General features: G+C 36.7%; 3 protein-coding genes and 1 non-coding gene across 4 annotated transcripts; 2 read left to right on the forward strand and 2 right to left on the reverse strand.

The window, feature by feature from the left end:
• Positions 1-39: 39 nt before the first annotated feature.
• Positions 40-2810, reverse strand: LOC147868271 (pentatricopeptide repeat-containing protein At4g13650-like). The gene has a single exon (XM_087317277.1). It carries the CDS (start codon positions 2506-2508, stop codon positions 130-132), a length of 2379 nt encoding a protein of 792 aa, XP_087173403.1. The 5' UTR covers positions 2509-2810; the 3' UTR covers positions 40-129.
• A 1020-nt stretch (positions 2811-3830) lies between these two features.
• TRNAI-UAU (transfer RNA isoleucine (anticodon UAU)) lies at positions 3831-3904 on the reverse strand. Its single transcript has one exon. It is a non-coding gene; the product is annotated as a tRNA-Ile (tRNA).
• Positions 3905-7395: 3491 nt separating this feature from the next.
• On the forward strand, positions 7396-12199 carry LOC147868273 (triosephosphate isomerase, cytosolic-like). The gene is made up of 9 exons (XM_087317345.1): positions 7396-7525; positions 9106-9181; positions 9538-9661; positions 9753-9837; positions 10248-10380; positions 10657-10751; positions 11461-11539; positions 11725-11807; positions 11926-12199. Exons 1-9 carry the CDS (start codon positions 7487-7489, stop codon positions 11959-11961), a joined length of 750 nt encoding a protein of 249 aa, XP_087173471.1. The 5' UTR covers positions 7396-7486; the 3' UTR covers positions 11962-12199.
• Positions 12200-15195: 2996 nt separating this feature from the next.
• On the forward strand, positions 15196-17386 carry LOC147868274 (universal stress protein PHOS34-like). The gene is made up of 4 exons (XM_087317357.1): positions 15196-15525; positions 16364-16467; positions 16612-16730; positions 17116-17386. The coding sequence occupies exons 1-4, from the start codon at positions 15330-15332 to the stop codon at positions 17201-17203; spliced, it is 507 nt and encodes a 168-aa protein (XP_087173483.1). The 5' UTR covers positions 15196-15329; the 3' UTR covers positions 17204-17386.
• The last annotated feature ends 497 nt before the right edge of the window (positions 17387-17883 follow it).

Here is a 17883-nt window from a genome sequence, read left to right on the forward strand (position 1 = left end):
GGGCCCTCTCCGCCTTCCACCTAAGCTGTGCAAGAAGAGCTCGAGCATTAGTAAGTGTGGAGGCTATATCCTAATGGCTTGTGAGCAAAAACATCACTCTATACAACCAGTTTCAATTCATTTGCAGTTTCAAAATTTCATATCCTCCAGATCATACAAGGCATAAATGTTAGACATCAACAAAGGTAACGCTGACGCTTCTGGGATCATTTCGAATGCACATTCTGCAGCAAATACCCCTAAATCCATTTGGACGTGCTGTTTACAAGCATTTAATAAGGTTGTATATGATACACCTGTAGGTTGAAATGGCATATGAACTATCAAATTCCACATTTCACTTAGCCTACCCATCCTTCCGAGCATATCGATCATGCAATTCAAATGATCTATAGAAGCTGTGAAGCCATAACATTCTTCCAATAGACTTAAGCAATACTTAGCTTCAACTATAAGACCGGCATGGCTACATGCTGTAAGGATGCCCACAAATGTTATAGTGTTCGGTTTTACACCTGACTCATGCATTTTCCATAGCAAACATAAACATGAGAATCCATTGCCATGTTGGGCAGCCCCAGTAATCATTGAATTCCATGAGATCAAGTTTCGTGATCGCATCTCGGTAAACAGGCTATGAGCATCTTCCATCATGCCACACTTGCCATACATGTGAAGTATGGCATTTTGTATAACATCATCTGAATGGAAATGGGTGTTCAAGATTTGAGCATGTATATGTTGTCCTTTCACTAGTTCTACATCCTCGGCACCACATGCACTCAGAACGTTTGCAAAAGTAACATTGTCTGCCAGAATCCCTTCTACTTGCATGTGCCCAAATAGCTTTAACACAGTTTTTCCGTAACCATTTTGTGCATAACCTGAAATGAGGGCATTCCAAGTTATCTTATCCTTCTCGACCAAATGGTCAAATGCATGTTGGGCATCCTCCAAATTCCCATTCTTGGCATACATTGTAATGAGGGCATTACCTGTTTCTCCAGCACAAACATGGCCATTAGCTATAATCCATGAATGCAAATATCTACATTGTGATAGATGAGTTGAAGAATTTGTGTGAGATGAAATCACATTGACTAGGGTGCCTTCATTTGGCGTAACACCAGCATGATCCATTTCATATAGAACTTGGAGTGCTCTCATGGAGTGACCATGTCGGGAACATGCTCCAATCATAGAAGACCAAGAAACCACATCTTTATCATTCATTTGTTCGAATATAGTTTGAGCATACTCGATTTGACCACAATTGCCATACATACTTACCAACACATTTTCTACAACCAATTCTGATCTGAAGTTTACGTTCTTTATAATGCAGGCATGAACTTGTTTACCTTGGACTGACAATGCATCAGTAGCACATGCCTGAAGAACACTAACATGAGTGACCCTATTTGGTAAGAGTGCCTCTTGATGCATTTGAGCATATAAAAGTAACGCATCTTTTGCAACCCTATTTTGTGCATATGTTGTGATCATTGCATTCCAGATAACAACATCCTTTTCATCAAAATTGGAGAAGAGTTTCTGAGCACTGTTCGTATCACCACATCTTCCATACATACTAACAAGGGCAGTTGCAACACAAACATCGGAATCCCACCCTGTATTGATAACTCGAGCGTGTATTCGCTTTCCTAGTGATAAATCCAACCACTTAACACACATAGAGAGAAGACTAATAAAAGTACTACCATTCGCAACAAATCCTTCCCATTGCATTTGCTCATACATGTGAAGGGCATCTTCGTCACATCCATGCTTAACGTAAGACTCGATCATAGCATTACAGAGGACTTCATCAAGTTCATTGTGTCCATATATGATCGCCTTTGCATCATGAATACGATCACATTTATTATAGAAGGTCACTAAAGTAGTCCTAAGGACAATATCATGTAAAACCATCATGCTACCAATGATGCGAGCATGTATCTTGATACCTATATGACATCCATTGACATCCCCAGCACATCCAGAGAGCACGTTTGCATATATAACCTTATCTGGCATGATGCTTTCATGATGCATTCTTTCAAACAGATAGACCACTTTCTCCACACATCGATTCTCTATATATGCCCTAATGAGAAAATCCCAGGAATAGGCGTTCCTGGTGGTATGTTGAACGAAGAATGCATTGGCTTCATCTAAAGCTCCACACCGACAATAAATGTGCAAAAGTGGGTTCTGAATGTATGGATTCTTCTCAATGCCATCTTTGATGATGAGATGATGCATATGCATAGCATATGGGATTGATGATGTATTTGATGATGAATTTAAGAATGACGCATAATGCATGATTGATGCATGGACGTGGTCATGTTGCAAATTGTGGTGGTAACCAGAGGTGGTCGTGTGAACCCAATTAGAGGGTTGTTGTGAAACAGCGATTTCCAGCAATCTCAAAGGATTGAGAACAGAGTATGTTATTCTACATGTTCTGTTTGCTTTGATAGACGCATACTGTAGAAGCATAATAGTGATTTTCCTTGCTGCTTAAAAGACCATGATTCATGAGACTTTGTGTTGTATTGTGCTGGATGTACCATATTTACATCCTAGTCTTCTGTACTCATTTACATACACGATATAGTTTTCCGATGTGCACATACATTAGCACCCTAGCAAAACACTACCTTCTTGCATCTGAAACCTGAAGAAACAATTGGGTCTTTCGCTTTTCCAGCCTCAGCCAGTGCAAATTTCCTTCACTTCTAACCTGTCTACCATCACCAACTGCATGGTAACCCACTTCTGGAATGATATTTGGGTATTGAATGAACCAATATTTGGGTATTGAATGAACCAGGTGGATTTTGATGGACATCTTGTCTTAAGAGTTCCCATTCACTTATTGATGGAAGCCAACCTCCTCTCATCTTCCTTTCTATACACATCATGCGAGTCATATCCTCATAAAAAGCTTCCTTTATGGTGCAAAAGTGAGGTTTTGGTCTAATTATAAACATGTATGTGCAGTGCTCAATAGCGTAATGGACTCTGGTTTTCATTGGCCTAAAGAAACTCCATTAATGTATGATTTATACATATCAATCTTGACCTCATTGCTGTGAAACACCCCTCTTTCCAAGTCTTTTTAAGCGCTTTGAACAAAGCAACTCTCTAGACTCTGATGCACATTTTCTCTTTAGCTTCTTTTTTAGAGACTTGGATGGAAATGAAACTAGGCCTACTGTAAAGCCGTTTCCTTTCTAGAACATGTTTTCTGCTAGAACTCTTTAGCTTAAGTCTTATTTTATTTTATTTTTACTTTCGTTGAATGGGTAAATGCCCCATTTTTGTTGCAAACCAATTGTCTCATGGGGCCAATTTTGGTCTTAGAAGACGTTAATATATATTTCTTTCTTTCTTTAGCGTAAGGAAGATCATGTAGTCTTTTAGCTTATCCTTTTCTCTTTCTTGAGTCATTCACATTTGATTCCGATGAATTGTGAGTTTGGGGAAGATCATGTAGTCTTTTAGCTTATCCTTTTCTCTTTCTTGAGTCATTCACATTTGATTCCGATGAATTGTGAGTTTGGGGAATTGTCAATGTATACCAACCTTCTAGAGTGTTAATATGGATGTATGCGAAACAACTTCATGCAAAACTGGCACATGTTAGTGTTTTGATGATCATATTTTGTCTCATTTTGAATAATTTTTCTAAGCTTTGTCTAGTGATTTGAATGGGGCTTGAAGTACTTGCTCAAAATCGTATTTAGATTTTGCTCGTCTCATGCCTTTTGTTGTCTTCGAGGGAATATTATTCATCTTCTACTGTCTACACAACAACTTGGTCAAGGTGGGGCTTGAACCCACGACCTTCGGCTCATAAGACCAACGCTCTAACCAACTGAGCTACAAGACCAATCTTGTATTGTTAGACTTAAGGTTATATAATAATAAAATAACTCATTTTTGCATGGTGTTGCTTGTCAACATTTATCTTGGACCTTCCTCAACAATATGGAGTGTGTCGTCAGGCGATGCACAAAACCATCACATAAACAATTGTACTAGTGGAATACACTAGAGCATTGACTTTCACAATGGTATACTTGATGCGTTTGGCTATTTTTATAGTCCTATTTCTGTAGTAGTGGATGAACATATTTTTATTTTTCTATTTCGTCACAATAAGTTAGTTTAGGTTCATATTTTCCAAGAAAGCGTAGTGTAACTCAAACCATTTTGGCCAAGGTAGGGCTTAAACCACTACCTTCAACTCATAAAAGTAATGTTCTATTGGCTAAGTTATAAGCTATTCTATAATGTCAATGTGCTATCACACATTTTGAATCTTTGTTCTTTTCCAATCAAGTATAAAATTTCTCCTTCTAGTTTGATTGGTCATAGAATGGTGATATGTATTCCACAATCTTAGTTTGTTGTATAAGTAAAGGTGATTAACACTTACGATGTTGACAAACATAATGTTTATTTGCTTTATTTCTCTATGCTTAGATTGTCCTAACCCGCAAATCTCCAAGAATGAGAAAGACTCCTACTCAAAAACATAATTCAATCAAGTTGGCACTTGGATCCACAACCATCTACCTTGTTCTAGGGGCTTGAACCCATTACCTTTGGCTCATAAGACCAACTACACTGCAATACCTAATCATTTGATGAATTCTAATTAACAACTTGGTAGCATTTCACATTATGCTAATGATGCAAAACCTATGTGTTGCTACTTCAAATTACATTAATGAAACCCATATTGGATTGTGTTTTCATAATACCAAACTATTAGTTAGAATAGTTGATGGCATCACTCTAGTTGTCACTTTGTAGTGCAAAATGGTACATGAACCATAGTTGTTAAAAAACATGTATTTGTTGAATAAGAAGTGGAAGATGAGGACCTGTTGGTTAGTCGGACAAACAAGTTGAGTAGCGGACAAGATGATTTAGAAGAGAGAAAGAGGGAGAGAGATGCGCTCAAAGAAGACTATGTTACATTAACCTCCGAACTCACTTTTACAATGCTTAGTCTGTCACTTATATAGTTAGGGTAACTTAGCCCTAGCTCTGAGAACGTGTTCACACCAGGATACAAATAGGGCTAGAGTGGGACTTTTAGCCCAACAATATTTACGTTTAAAATACTATGACGTATTCTACTCATTCTATTGTTGAGAATTTCCATTAAATTGTTTCATGTATTTTATATATTCTAATTTCTACATGACGTTTCCTAAAAATATACAAATAAAATTTCAAAAAACTTTTAAATTTAACGAGTATTTAACCTATTGTATGTTTTAATATGTGTAGCACAAGTATTCTACAACAAGGACATGATCTTGGTTTTCATACAACTCCACATCGACTTCTTTGATCCTTTTTTTGTGTTGCGATGTGCAAAACACTATAATGTTTTCTTTGTCAATGAAATTCTATCTCATATACATAGTGATTGCTTATGCATCTACCTCTACCTCCCTAACCCTTTCAGCTACAATTTACTTTATTGCATTGATCTATTTGGGTCACTAGAAACACCCATCTAGAAACCCACACTTGATCTACATAAAATAAGGATAAGTGAGACAATGATGTTGTAAACTTGAGAACACAAAGCATAGCAGCCTCCACATGTTATGGGGTTGTAACTTCGATATAATATTGATTGCACCTAGTTAGTAAATCATAGCCCATCGAGCATTGCCAAATCTAGCATTTTCTATCCTACAATTTTCTAATCTAGTATAGTTCATGCTCAACAAAAAGAGACAGGAGGAAGACTATGGATTTATGAAGTGCCTTTAATAAACTTGATGAAGAATGAGAGAGAGAAGGGCGTAGCTCAAGTGCATATAGTGAGATTTGAAGCCTAACACATGGATAAATTTAAACATACAATGGTTACCAAAAAGATAAGAGATGCATGATACATTTTGGAACCACAAGGTAACGTAATTGAAGATAGGTGAAAAAGTTGTTCAAGGTAACTATCAATGACGAATTAGGAAGTTCTCAATAATGTAAAAGGTAATGCAAATAGGATAACAAAACAATACAAGAGTCTATATATAAGATATTTTTGTCTCTTTTGTGTTTGGGACTTTCATGACGGATCTTAAGCTTTATGCACAAGGTAGTATACATACGCATTAGACTAATGAGGTGGATACCCCATTTTGCAAAATATTGGGAGGGAATTTTGGTTTGTTTGTTCTACAATGTCGCAATTAGAATTACACATAGACCATGATATTTAAGTTGTTTCCACATCCACTAGATAAGCGGATAAAGATATACTTTTTCGAGGCTTGGATGAGATAATATTAGCGTTATATGTGGGTGGACTCTTCGACGAGATATTTTCCTATAAGACAATGGATATAACCCACTACAATAGAGACAATTGTAATGGATAAATGATGATGAAAATTGAAGGCTTTTGTGTCTACCAATCTCCTTTTGATGAAGGCAAAAGAATGCTTTGTTCATTTGGACGTCGAAAAGCAAAAAGTGTTGCATGGATGTGCGGGAGAGTGAAAGCGCGAACCATGTGTAAGTGGGAAATAAGTGCGAGAGAAAAGGGTGGTGTTCATTTAATATGACTGATGTAAAAGCAAATGTGAAGTTTTATGAGTGAAATTTGGAAGGGGTTGAGAAAGAAAGATATATTGACGTACTTTGAGAGAGAGAGAGAGAGAGAGAGATGTTTTTTTGAGAGTGAGTGCAAATCCACAAATATGAAAGGAGGTATAGGTGTTTTAATAATAAGAGCAATGACATGAATGATGAAGGCAACAACGGCAATGTAGAAGAAACACTAGAAATAGTGACGGAAAGAATAGTGGGAAGTGTAGGTAGTGACCAACAGGCGAGAGAGATGTGGGATGTACATAATGTGAAACATTTATATTCGACATCCCGAGTGACGAATAATAAAAGCAATCTATCTCCCTATCCTCCCGCCACCCCACTTTTAAGTATATGTATATGTGCTTGTATATGTGTAGACACACAAACACACTAAATATGTGCTTGTATGCACATGGAACGAGTGGACGAGGGCGATGGGAGTGTTTGGGCGCTTGATAGTCTGGAAAGTCTTGTCCGCTCCACAGGGGCACACATACACACACACGGACACACACATGAAATAACAAAGAGAGACAAACAAACACAATAGCGATATGACACCCCCTCTCCTTATCCTCCTTTTCATCCTCTTTCTTCTTCTTCTTCTTCTTTCTTCTTCGTTGTGGCTTTAACTGCATTTTTGTATATACATATCATATATGTATAATGTATGTATGTATAACAAACGAGGCAATAAAAGGCGTCCATTTTATCATCTCGTGTTGTCACATAACTCAACACACACACACACACACACACCACACACTCTCTCTCTGTGTCTGTGCGTTTCGCTGCCTTCTGTCTGCACCGGGAGCAGCAGCCCCAACCGTAGGAGGATTCGGAAGAGGAAATGGCCCGCAAATTCTTCGTCGGAGGGAACTGGAAATGCGTAAGTCCAAGCATGAAGAGTTCTGTCGAGCTCAGTTAATTCTTCGATTAGTCGTGTTTGCCTAGACCTTAAAATTTGTCTAACTTTCAAAATGTGTCTGTATTTCTTCTTCTTCTTCTTCTTCTTCCTCTGTATCATTCACTCAAGTTCCATGCAACCGCTGGAAACGTACAAATAAACACCATCTGTTTGATCTCTCTCTCTCTCTCTTTCTTTTCTTCTCGGGCGTCATTCATCCATTTCATGCAACTGGAAACGTGCTAACTGAAGCTTAATCATTACTACGTATTGTTAAATTATGCCATAACTTAATATATTGTGCCGGATAAATCGTCTTTTCTTCTCATTCCCTCTGACCTTTCTGTCTGTCTACTACTTCTTCTTCATATCATTCAAACTTTCAGCTGTACCATGATGCAACTGGACAAAGGAACTGATTTCTTGTATTAGCTCTATGGACAAAGGAACTGATTTCTTGTATTAGCTCTACTAAAATAATTCGTCTCTTTTCTTCGTCATCTTTAAATAAAGATTTTGCTCTCCATAGGTTCTTAAATTGTAGATATTACTCTTATCATTACGTTTTCCACGTGTAAATTCTTCAAACGTAACAATCTTTTCCTTCCTTTTTTGTTTAAATCTTTAGTTTCTTCAAATATGGCATTTTCTTTCTCTTTAAAATTTGCTTGGTGGCTTCTTCAATTGTTGATATTTTTATCTATGACTTCTTGGTATGCACTCTTGAATAGTTGTGCGCTATGAGTAGCTGTTTAGTAATTGTATTCCTCTCCTTCCAAAATGCTCTATGGAAACATAAATGCCATTAATGAAAATTTAGTGTTGTGTGTGTGCATGTATATATTATGTAAGATCTCTCTAAATATATGTATGTGTGTGTATATATGTTGTGTATAATATATATATATATATATATATATACACACACACACACACACACACATGCGCGCGCGCACACAACATATATATTATGGCTGTGACAGTTAAAACCCAAACTTGATGCATGTTCAAACAAATGAGGTTAATGAAAACCTTTCTGTACAAAATTTAAAAGATTGAAAATCTTTGTTGTTTATGCATATAAACCAGATAGATCTATTGTATGGCTCTTAGTCTCGGATGCCCTATCAATCTCCCCTCTTTAAATGTATGAGAAGAATCTATAGTAATGTGATGAATGATGAAAATAGGATGAACCTGAATTTATAAAGAAAAACCTCCGATTATTACTACACTTTATGATACAAAATTTATGGATGATGTCTTTTGCTGAGTGTTCAGATGTAACAAAATTCGACATTCTTCTCACTTTTAGATACAAGTTGGTATTTAGTGTTAGTTGTTCCTATAATTAAGTTAAATCTTCACAAATCTACCTCAATTATGTTCACCTTGGTTCTGGTTCTACAATGTATTATCCTAATAACACCTGATTTCTTTGTGAATTCCAACTCTATTTACACCTAATTCTTTTCTTCCATTTTTGTTGCTTCTAATCCTTCCCATGTTTTTCTACTTACTAACATGCTTGGCTTTTTATGTAACAATTGTTGTGTCTTCAGAATGGAACTGTGGAAGAGGTGAAGAAGATTGTCAATGTTCTAAATGCTGGCGATGTACCATCTAGTGATATTGTGGGTAAATACCATTTACGTGCCTTCCTGGTGTGGCATGAATCTGATTGTGGATGAAAATGTTGAGAAACTTTATTACCTTATAGTTGTGAGACCAGTTGTTTTGGGACACAAGCTTTACTAATACATCATTGTATTTATATGTGAACTTTAAGAATTTTAATGTGGTACCTGGCTAATTATGAGTAATCATATGTTTGTTGAGATGTTTAAAATCTCTTAAATGATGTCTAATCACAATGCCTTCACATTGTGCCTTTTTAGCACGTAATGTCTTGTTCTATCAAGAAGTAGTCGTTTGAAGCATTTATTTCTCTTTTGTCTGAGATCTAAGCATTTTTGTGTGTTGTGTGAAACCAGAGGTTGTGATTAGTCCACCATATGTGTTCATACCACAAGTCCAGAGCACTTTGCGTTCAGATTTTGCTATTGCTGCCCAGAATGCATGGGTCAAGAAAGGTGGTGCATATACAGGAGAAATCAGGTGACTAGATATTTTCTTTATTTGATGTTGAGAAGATGATGCCTTTTAAGGTATTGTTCTTTTATATTCCTTTTGGGATTTCTATTTGTAGTGCCGAAATGCTGGTTAATTTAAACATTCCTTGGGTTATTCTTGGTCATTCTGAGAGGCGTCTCCTGCTGAAAGAATCTAATGAGGTAAAAATCTGCAGCCCATTTTGTCCTTGTTTATTAAGTTCTTCACAAAATGATTTCATCTTAGAGGCATAGGTGATAATGACATTGCTTTAGAAGACTGAATGAGAACTACATTGTTAGATTTATTATATTCAATGTTAAATTTATTTATCTGCGCAAGAATTAGAGGAAGATGATAAATCGACATTCTTTGCTTGATTAGATGATGATTTTTTATTATTATCTCATAGCCTTGGTGATTCTTTGCATATCCAATCATGAACTTGGTTTTCTTTTTCTTTGTTGATTTGACACATCTACCTTGGCTAGAAAACAATATTTTGTATACCCTGTAAATTGTGGAAAATGGAGGTTTTTGTTTTCTGTAATGATTTAGTTGTTTATTATCTGATATTTCCCTTACTTGGCAGTTTGTTGCTGAAAAGGTGGCTTATGCATTAAGCCAAGGGTTAAAGGTCATTGCTTGTATTGGTGAAACTCTGGAGCAACGAGAATGTGGAGAAACTTTGGATGTTGTTTCAAGGCAAACACAAGCCATTGCAGGTTACATAGACTGAATTCTCATTCTTGATTGTGAAAATTACAAAAAGATGGTTCTCCATCTCACACATTAGTGATGTGTGCTTGGTGATTGCCTATGTTATTTTGACATGTCAAGATTTATGAGATTAAGGAATCCAGGAGAAAATGATCTTAGGCAGTACCATTTAAAAAAGATCCCTTATTTTTATAATTCTCCCACTTAATTTCCAATGTCAGATTCCTAGAACATTGACATTGAGATTACGACATCATCTTTGTCCTTATTGTTCATCTCAGAAAAAGTTCAGGACTGGAGCAACGTGGTTATTGCATATGAACCTGTGTGGGCAATAGGTACTGGCAAGGTGGCAACGCCTGTCCAAGCTCAAGAAGTAAGCAGTAAAATGACTCATTGATGGTTTTATTTGCACTAGCAGGTTAACTTTATCATAGCAATAAATGACTCATCGATGTTAGATACTATTAGCAGTAGGTAAGTAGCTTTAACAAATGAATCTCATGAAGCTAGCAAATGACTTACATATGACAAATGGATCTCACGAAGGTGGCAAAATGACTTGCATGACGACAAATGAATCTCATGAAGCTAACAAATGACTCATTAATACTTCTATTTGCAGTAGTAAGACTGACTTTATCATAGAATCTGATAATTCATTGACGCTACTATTAGTATTAAGCAATTGACTTTATCATAACAACAAACATCTCATTGATGCGACTATAAGCACTAGGCAAGTGACTTCATCATAGCAACAAGTGGCTCAGATGAAGGCGTGTAATAATAAATGATTCATCAATGCTACCATTTCCATTAGGCAGATTGAGTTTATCATAGCAACAAATGACTCATGGATACTATTTGCATTAGGCTGATTGACTTGATAATAGCAACAGATTGTGTTTAATCAGTTAAAACATCTCATCTTTAGATTGACAGCATAGCAACAGATTGTTCATTGATGTTGTTTGCATCAGGCATATTGACTCTATGCTTTTAATAACTATCTTCACATTGGGAATAATGTTTGCTGCTTCATTGTCTAATGAAGCAATTGGATTGTAATACTTATTCACTAGGTGCATTCTAACCTGCGAGATTGGTTCGCAACTCATGTCAGCCCAGATGTGGCCAACTCTATAAGGATTATATATGGAGGTATGTCTTTGTACAAGTTACTTACTATTTCTTCTAGACAATGGTGTCTGGGAACATAACAAAGACTTAAGGGAATCTGGGAACATACAGGAAAAAAACTCGGGTATTCTGAGTTTACAAGTTTATTTGTGCTTGATGTATGTTATTGAATCTTATATAAAATTTGTTCTGTCTTTTCTTTTTAGGCTCGGTATCAGCTGGAAATTGTGTTGAACTTGCGGCCAAACCTGATATTGATGGTTTTCTTGTCGGAGGTGCTTCGTTAAAGGTTAGTATTTATCATTTCTACTCCTCTCAATTATAACAATCATTGTTTCCTAGTATTCATTTAAGGGATGATGAACTAATCCCTTCTCAATGTTTATTTACCCCTTGATTTTGAACAGCCTGAATTTATTGATATTATCAAATCTGGCTTGTGAAAAACAAACCATAGTCCCTTGCAATCGTGGATGGAATTTCTCGACATTTAGTCTTATTTGTATCCACAAAAGGAAATTTAACAAATAGCTATGGAGCTTCAATATTTGCTGAACACCCTCAGATGCTTTCTATCATGATTATATCACAATTAGAATAATTGTGGTGGAATGTACTAGAATAAGGTATTACTCATTTTGGCATAATCCTATTTTGGAAATCAAGAGTTTCTTTATTTTTGTTTGTTTGTTTTGAAGTAAATATTTGCAACTACAAAATTGGCACAAGTGGTGATCATAGTTCATTTGTTTTGCCACATTGGTTATCGATCAGTTATTTCTGAATATGTACTCTCCTAATGATTTCTTGAACTTGTTTGACATGTTACAATTATCTCTACCCATTTCCGCATTGTAAATTATGAGGTGTTTTCAAGATTATTGTTTGTTAACATGAATCAAAAAGAAAAAAATGAATTGTTTATGATAAGAGCAATGATGTTCATTATGTCAAAACACTGTTTCTTACTCGGAGATAGCAAAGGGGAATAAAAAGAGTGAAAGAAACGTCCTTGACTAAAAATTTGAGGGATAAATGAACTATCAAGGTGTATAGAGACGAAGAACACCTAGACTTGAAGTGAAGTTTCCAACAATTAGAAAATAAGAGAGCTAACACATGCTACTCAAATGAAGTCTTCTAGTAAATGCATTATCTTTACAATTTAAATATTGTGGTGTGCATGTGTTCCTTTGTGCCACCCTTTTAGCTCACCCTTTTTAGGATGTGTGTGCCTAAGTTGACCCACCCTTTTAGCACACCTTGTTTAGCCAACCCAACCCAAATGGGTTCCGTTGTATCAACTATAAATTGATTAAGAAGTAAGAAGCTAAGTAGATTGGTTTTTGATCTCTTATGTGCATTTCACATATTGGTGGAGAAGCGGGGAACTAGTCCCCCACATCCAAGCATCCGCCTCTTTTGCTTCGTAGGTAGCATCGCCCTCGCCACCGTCACCAACACTCTTGTTAGTCTCTTGTAGTAATATATCACTGCCTTAGTTCACTAGTTAGGCCTCTCGATATCCATCGCTTCCTCCATCCAAGTCCTTTTTTGGCGATCGCCATCTATACCTCTCTAGCACGTAAGCCCACTACACCTTCACCTTAGACACTCTCACTTTCTCACACCACCTTTATGTCTTGCCCCACTAACTCTTCCCCCTCACCTTAGGTTGCCCACTAAATTGTCCCATGAGTTTCTCTGATCCCCCTCCTACACGATAGCCCTCTTGTCCCCCACCTCAGCCAAGTTCAGGTGGCCCTCAGTCCATAGGAGTGATTGATCTTTGCCGCCATATGATCTTTCCTTGATACCCCTCTGACACGATAGCCCTCCTGTCCCCCACCTCAGCCAAGTTCAGGTGGCCCTCAGTCCACAGGAGCGATTGATCTTTGCCGCCATATGATCTTTCAATATGTGAAATGCACATAAGAGATCAAAACCAATCTACTTAGCTTCTTACATCTTAATCAATTTATAGTTGATACAACGGAACCCATTTGGGTTGGGTTGGCTAAACAGGGTGTGCTAAAAGGGTGGGTCAACTTGGGCACAAGCATCCTAAAAAGGGTGAGCTAAAAGGGTTGCACAAAGGAACACATGCACACCACAATATGTTTACATGCTTTTAACTATAACATTGTATCCCAAAAGTGTTTTTCTTCTTTGATGGCGATTGTTCATCATTGTTTGAGAAACAAAAAGATAATGCAATATGATAAGTCCCTTTTGAAGGTGGGCCAAGGAATTGTATTTATGAATGTTGTGAGTTTGTAGAACATATTTCCTTGGTTCTTAAGGAGATATAAATAGGTGCAATTCAATATATAACAATGTCGTCTCTAAAGGGGAACATGGAAGATATTTTTATCACTTTCTCTAGGCATATTTGCAATTGAATGAATGAGAGAGAAAAGACAAAGTAAACGTTAGTAATTAACATCCCTTTTCTCATTTTTTTGATAGGATAACCCCTCTTTCTTTCTTGGTTTAATCATTTTGAGACTCGTTCATTAGGTTCTTCTAGTTTTGTTGACCTATAATAATAGGTAATGATATTTCATTGGACTCCTTTTCTCATGGATATGTAGTGCTTGTGTACTTTAGAGAATTATGTATTGACAAATTTGTTCATGTATACGGGTGAAAGATTCATATTATAGTTGCGATATTTAAGGAACTCGATGAGTGGACACTTGATCTAGTGATGTGTCCAACCATTGGATATATAATTTAAAGGCTTAAAGGTTGAGAAAGGAAGATGAAAAAAAACAATTGCTCTAAATCAATGTGATCTGAACTTTGAAAGTTAAGAGCTTCCATAATGAGGAAAATATCAAAAGTGCCATTTGTATTGGCTTATTGACGCTTTAACAAGGTCACCATTCACATTGCCACTATAAATTTCAAGTCATATAAAGCATCTTAGTGGTACCAAATGCTTCACAAAATTGTTGAGGTTCACATAATCTTGTTCGGATTCATCTTGGGGTTGAATGGAAGAGAACATTTTACACTTGATTTGGACATTTCAACAAACAATTATGCCTTCAGTTCCACACATATGCCAACAAATTTTCAACAAGTGGGAAACGATATTTTTAATGCCTTCTTCAACATCTTCATGATAGTTTATCTAGATGACATCTTGATTCATTTATGAGGTCAAAAAGAACATGTTTCCATGCTCGTCGAGTTTTGCAATAACTACACATGGTAGACACCATGTTGCTCATTGCATGATGTGTTATGTTCCTTAGGAATATCAAATTTCTATTGCAAACTCATTGAGAATTAGTCAAATATTGTGTTGCGTCTCATAGAACTTGCATCTCCCTAGTCTGCAGCAAAACATTTCCGAATCAAGAGCATCAAATTCCATGATGAAAGGCTTAGTTGGAGTAATTTCCAAGCTAATCTCCTAGAAGAGTGGGCGATATCTATACATGCAATTGGGTGAAATAGAGTGTAATAGCTAGCCGTATAACGCTACTTGGAAGAGGAGAGATCGTCCCGAGACCCGCATGTGTTTCTTTTCAGTATTATCATCAATGCTACCCCTTGTGTCTTTCTCTAAAACATTAGTTATATATGGCCTTTGGGCCTAACACACAACACACACTTCACTGTACACACACACACACACACACACACACAGACACACACACAACACACTGATATCCATATATAGTGCTACTTGTCAGGAATAGAGCAAGCGGAGAGATCTCTCCCCTGTTGCTTTCTGGTGCGCCTTCTTGCAGCCAGAGCCTCTTTCTTTTGTTTTCTAGGGTTTTTGTTACAGAAGGACATGGATTCCCCTGTCGTTTCACAGACCATACAGAAGCATGGGAAAGGGAGAAAGATCATCGTAGCTGTTGATGAAGGAGAGCATAGCATCTACGCCCTTGAATGGGCTTTAGATACCCTCTTCGTTGGAAAGCTCACTGATGACCATCTCCTTGTTCTCTATGCAAAATCTCCCCATTCCAATCTTAGTGGTCCAGGTATTAAGCTCTTCTTACTTCAACATTTTCTTGTGTCTGTTTGAATTCTGTATCATCATCATCATCATCATAATCGACATTATACTTTCGAATGTTTGTCCTTCTCAAGATCCCATGGTAGTTGTTTAGTGCAATTCCATTCAATCAATGTTTGAGAATCACGAGGATATTCCTGCGTCACTATTAAATTTTCGAAGACTGAAGGAATTTGGGTATTTTCTGAAGGCAGTGGATATTCAGGTCGTTTTTGATGGCCAATGATGTTCTCCAGAGATTTCAAGTCCCAGATGAGGGTATTCAGGTAGTTAGTTTTGAAGATGCGGCAAGGGTATGGGGGTTTTTTTCCTATAAAAATGGATGTTAATGCGAGTTCTTGATCTGTAAAACATACCGGGCAGTAGTGTTGAAGCTTTGAATCTTCATGATTATTTTTATTCCTGCCTTATTTTTGAAGGCTGGTAAGAGATTACTCATTAGGTTTCTGGTTGCAAGACGAAATGACCGTACATTAGTTCTTCAATTACAGAGTAAAAAAACGTTTTATCAAGTCACCAGTTGCAAGAGTAAGCTATGTTTTGTTAGGTTTCCTGTTGCAAGAGTGTGGGGTGATTTGTTAGCTCTTTTATTGCAATTGCAATTGCAATTGACCATTCATTAGGTCTCAGGGTACAAGATTTATCGACCTTTGACAGATTTCTGGTGACAAGAGTAATCAAGCACTTGTTAGGTCTTGGATTGCAAGAGTAGTGTATCTTGTTGGGTCAACATAGATATGAAATAAATATTTTGGTGTACAATCAGAATTCCATTGCTTGATTTTACGCGTCCCTTTGTGCAGCCTTTGTTCTCACTAGTGATGCTATCGATACCCTCGAAAGATATGATGAAGGAGTCATTTCCAGGATCAAGACCACAGTAAACGAAATTTGTGCTGAGAGACAGGTAAGAAAAATGTGATGATATGTGAAAGGTAGGTATATTCAGCTTTTATCAGATGGGCTCAAGATCATTTTAGAAACCTAACGAATGCAGACAGAATAATACAGTTTTATTTTCTTATAAGCAAGGCCATACCATATTGTTCAGGTGAATGTTGAAATCCAAGTGGTGTTGGGAGATGCACGAGATGTCATAACCGAGACCGCCAAAAAGTTCAATGCAGATTATTTGGTCATGGGCAGCCATGGATTTGGAGCAATCAAGCGGTAAGCTCAATGTTTTCATTATTGCATAACAAGCTATAAATTATGTGAATTCCAGTATGCACTATTAACACTATTGTGTTTCTGAGTTTTCTATCCTTCCATGATTATATACCTGTTTGCCAGTCTGTATACTATTATGTGCAAACATCTATTCTTTACAATGGATTTCAATTTTGCATGTACACTCATAATAGTGTTGAATGAAGTATTTATCATGTGCGGACTATTTCCCGTTATCCCATTTGTGGAAAGTTGACTTGTGAGCCCCTGATCTATAATCTAATCATTTTGGTGATTCCATGTGCACCTGTTATATGCATTGAATTGATTATTGATTATGTGCACAAATTTGTGGCAAGAATTTGATGGATTTTCCATGGAACAGGGCACTTTTGGGGAGTGTAAGTGATTACTGTGCTCATCATGTCTCGTGTCCGGTTGTCATTGTCAAAATGCCAGATGAAGAAGCATGACTTTTGGAATGTAAAATTGGATTTGTTCAACAATTATAATATTCCTTTAATTTTGTTCCCACTTTCTAAAATTCCAAGCACGGTCTTCCAGCTGGAGTTGCATAATCCATGTACCTAAGGACAATTTGCTAATTGATTTTATAATTCTAGATTCTAAATACGAAATACTATTATTTTTTGGATGACTAAATGAATTACTGGTTTCCAAAAAGTTAGTCTTATTAAAATTAGTCTTATTAGGATTCTATTGTGGACTACAACATATTGAAGAGATCCATTATAGAAATTCTTTAAAATGATATGAAAGTCACAATTTGGATCCTTTGCTTCTTATGTCACAAGATATTGACGTCCTTTCTACCACAAAGACATCTACAAATCCTATGAAACATGACAAGAAAGAAAACATTACTTCAGAGAAGACATTCAGATGTTGGACATGTACCTCAAAGTACAACAATAAATGAAGATAGTTGTGAGAAAACTATGGCTTCACTTGCAGGGCATATATAATTAATGTTTGAAGAGAAATACAATACTAATCCTTTGAAGGACTCCATCCATGCAATAAAACAGCTAGAAAATTCAACTTCAATATAATTGATATATTACACCCTTGTGGTAAATATAACACTAACGGAATGAAGAGCTCCCTTCATGCAACAATGGTTGTAAAAACT

This window comes from Azolla caroliniana, unplaced genomic scaffold (assembly GCF_043228905.1).
Source record: "Azolla caroliniana isolate FFs.n. ecotype wild unplaced genomic scaffold, voAzoCaro1.0.p SCAF_1, whole genome shotgun sequence".
Taxonomy (NCBI): domain Eukaryota; kingdom Viridiplantae; phylum Streptophyta; class Polypodiopsida; order Salviniales; family Salviniaceae; genus Azolla; species Azolla caroliniana.

Excerpts from the sequence above, each read along its gene's own strand:
- LOC147868271 (XM_087317277.1), bottom strand. The coding sequence starts at position 2,508 with ATGCTTCTACAGTATGCGTCTATCAAAGCAAACAGAACATGTAGAATA.
- LOC147868273 (XM_087317345.1), top strand. The coding sequence starts at position 7,487 with ATGGCCCGCAAATTCTTCGTCGGAGGGAACTGGAAATGC. Across the intron at positions 9,662-9,752 it reads GCATATACAGGAGAAATCAG|TGCCGAAATGCTGGTTAATT; the intron begins GTGACTAGATAT and ends TTCTATTTGTAG. Across the intron at positions 11,808-11,925 it reads TCGGAGGTGCTTCGTTAAAG|CCTGAATTTATTGATATTAT; the intron begins GTTAGTATTTAT and ends GATTTTGAACAG.
- LOC147868274 (XM_087317357.1), top strand. The coding sequence starts at position 15,330 with ATGGATTCCCCTGTCGTTTCACAGACCATACAGAAGCATGGGAAAGGG. Across the intron at positions 15,526-16,363 it reads TTCCAATCTTAGTGGTCCAG|CCTTTGTTCTCACTAGTGAT; the intron begins GTATTAAGCTCT and ends CCCTTTGTGCAG. Across the intron at positions 16,468-16,611 it reads AAATTTGTGCTGAGAGACAG|GTGAATGTTGAAATCCAAGT; the intron begins GTAAGAAAAATG and ends CATATTGTTCAG.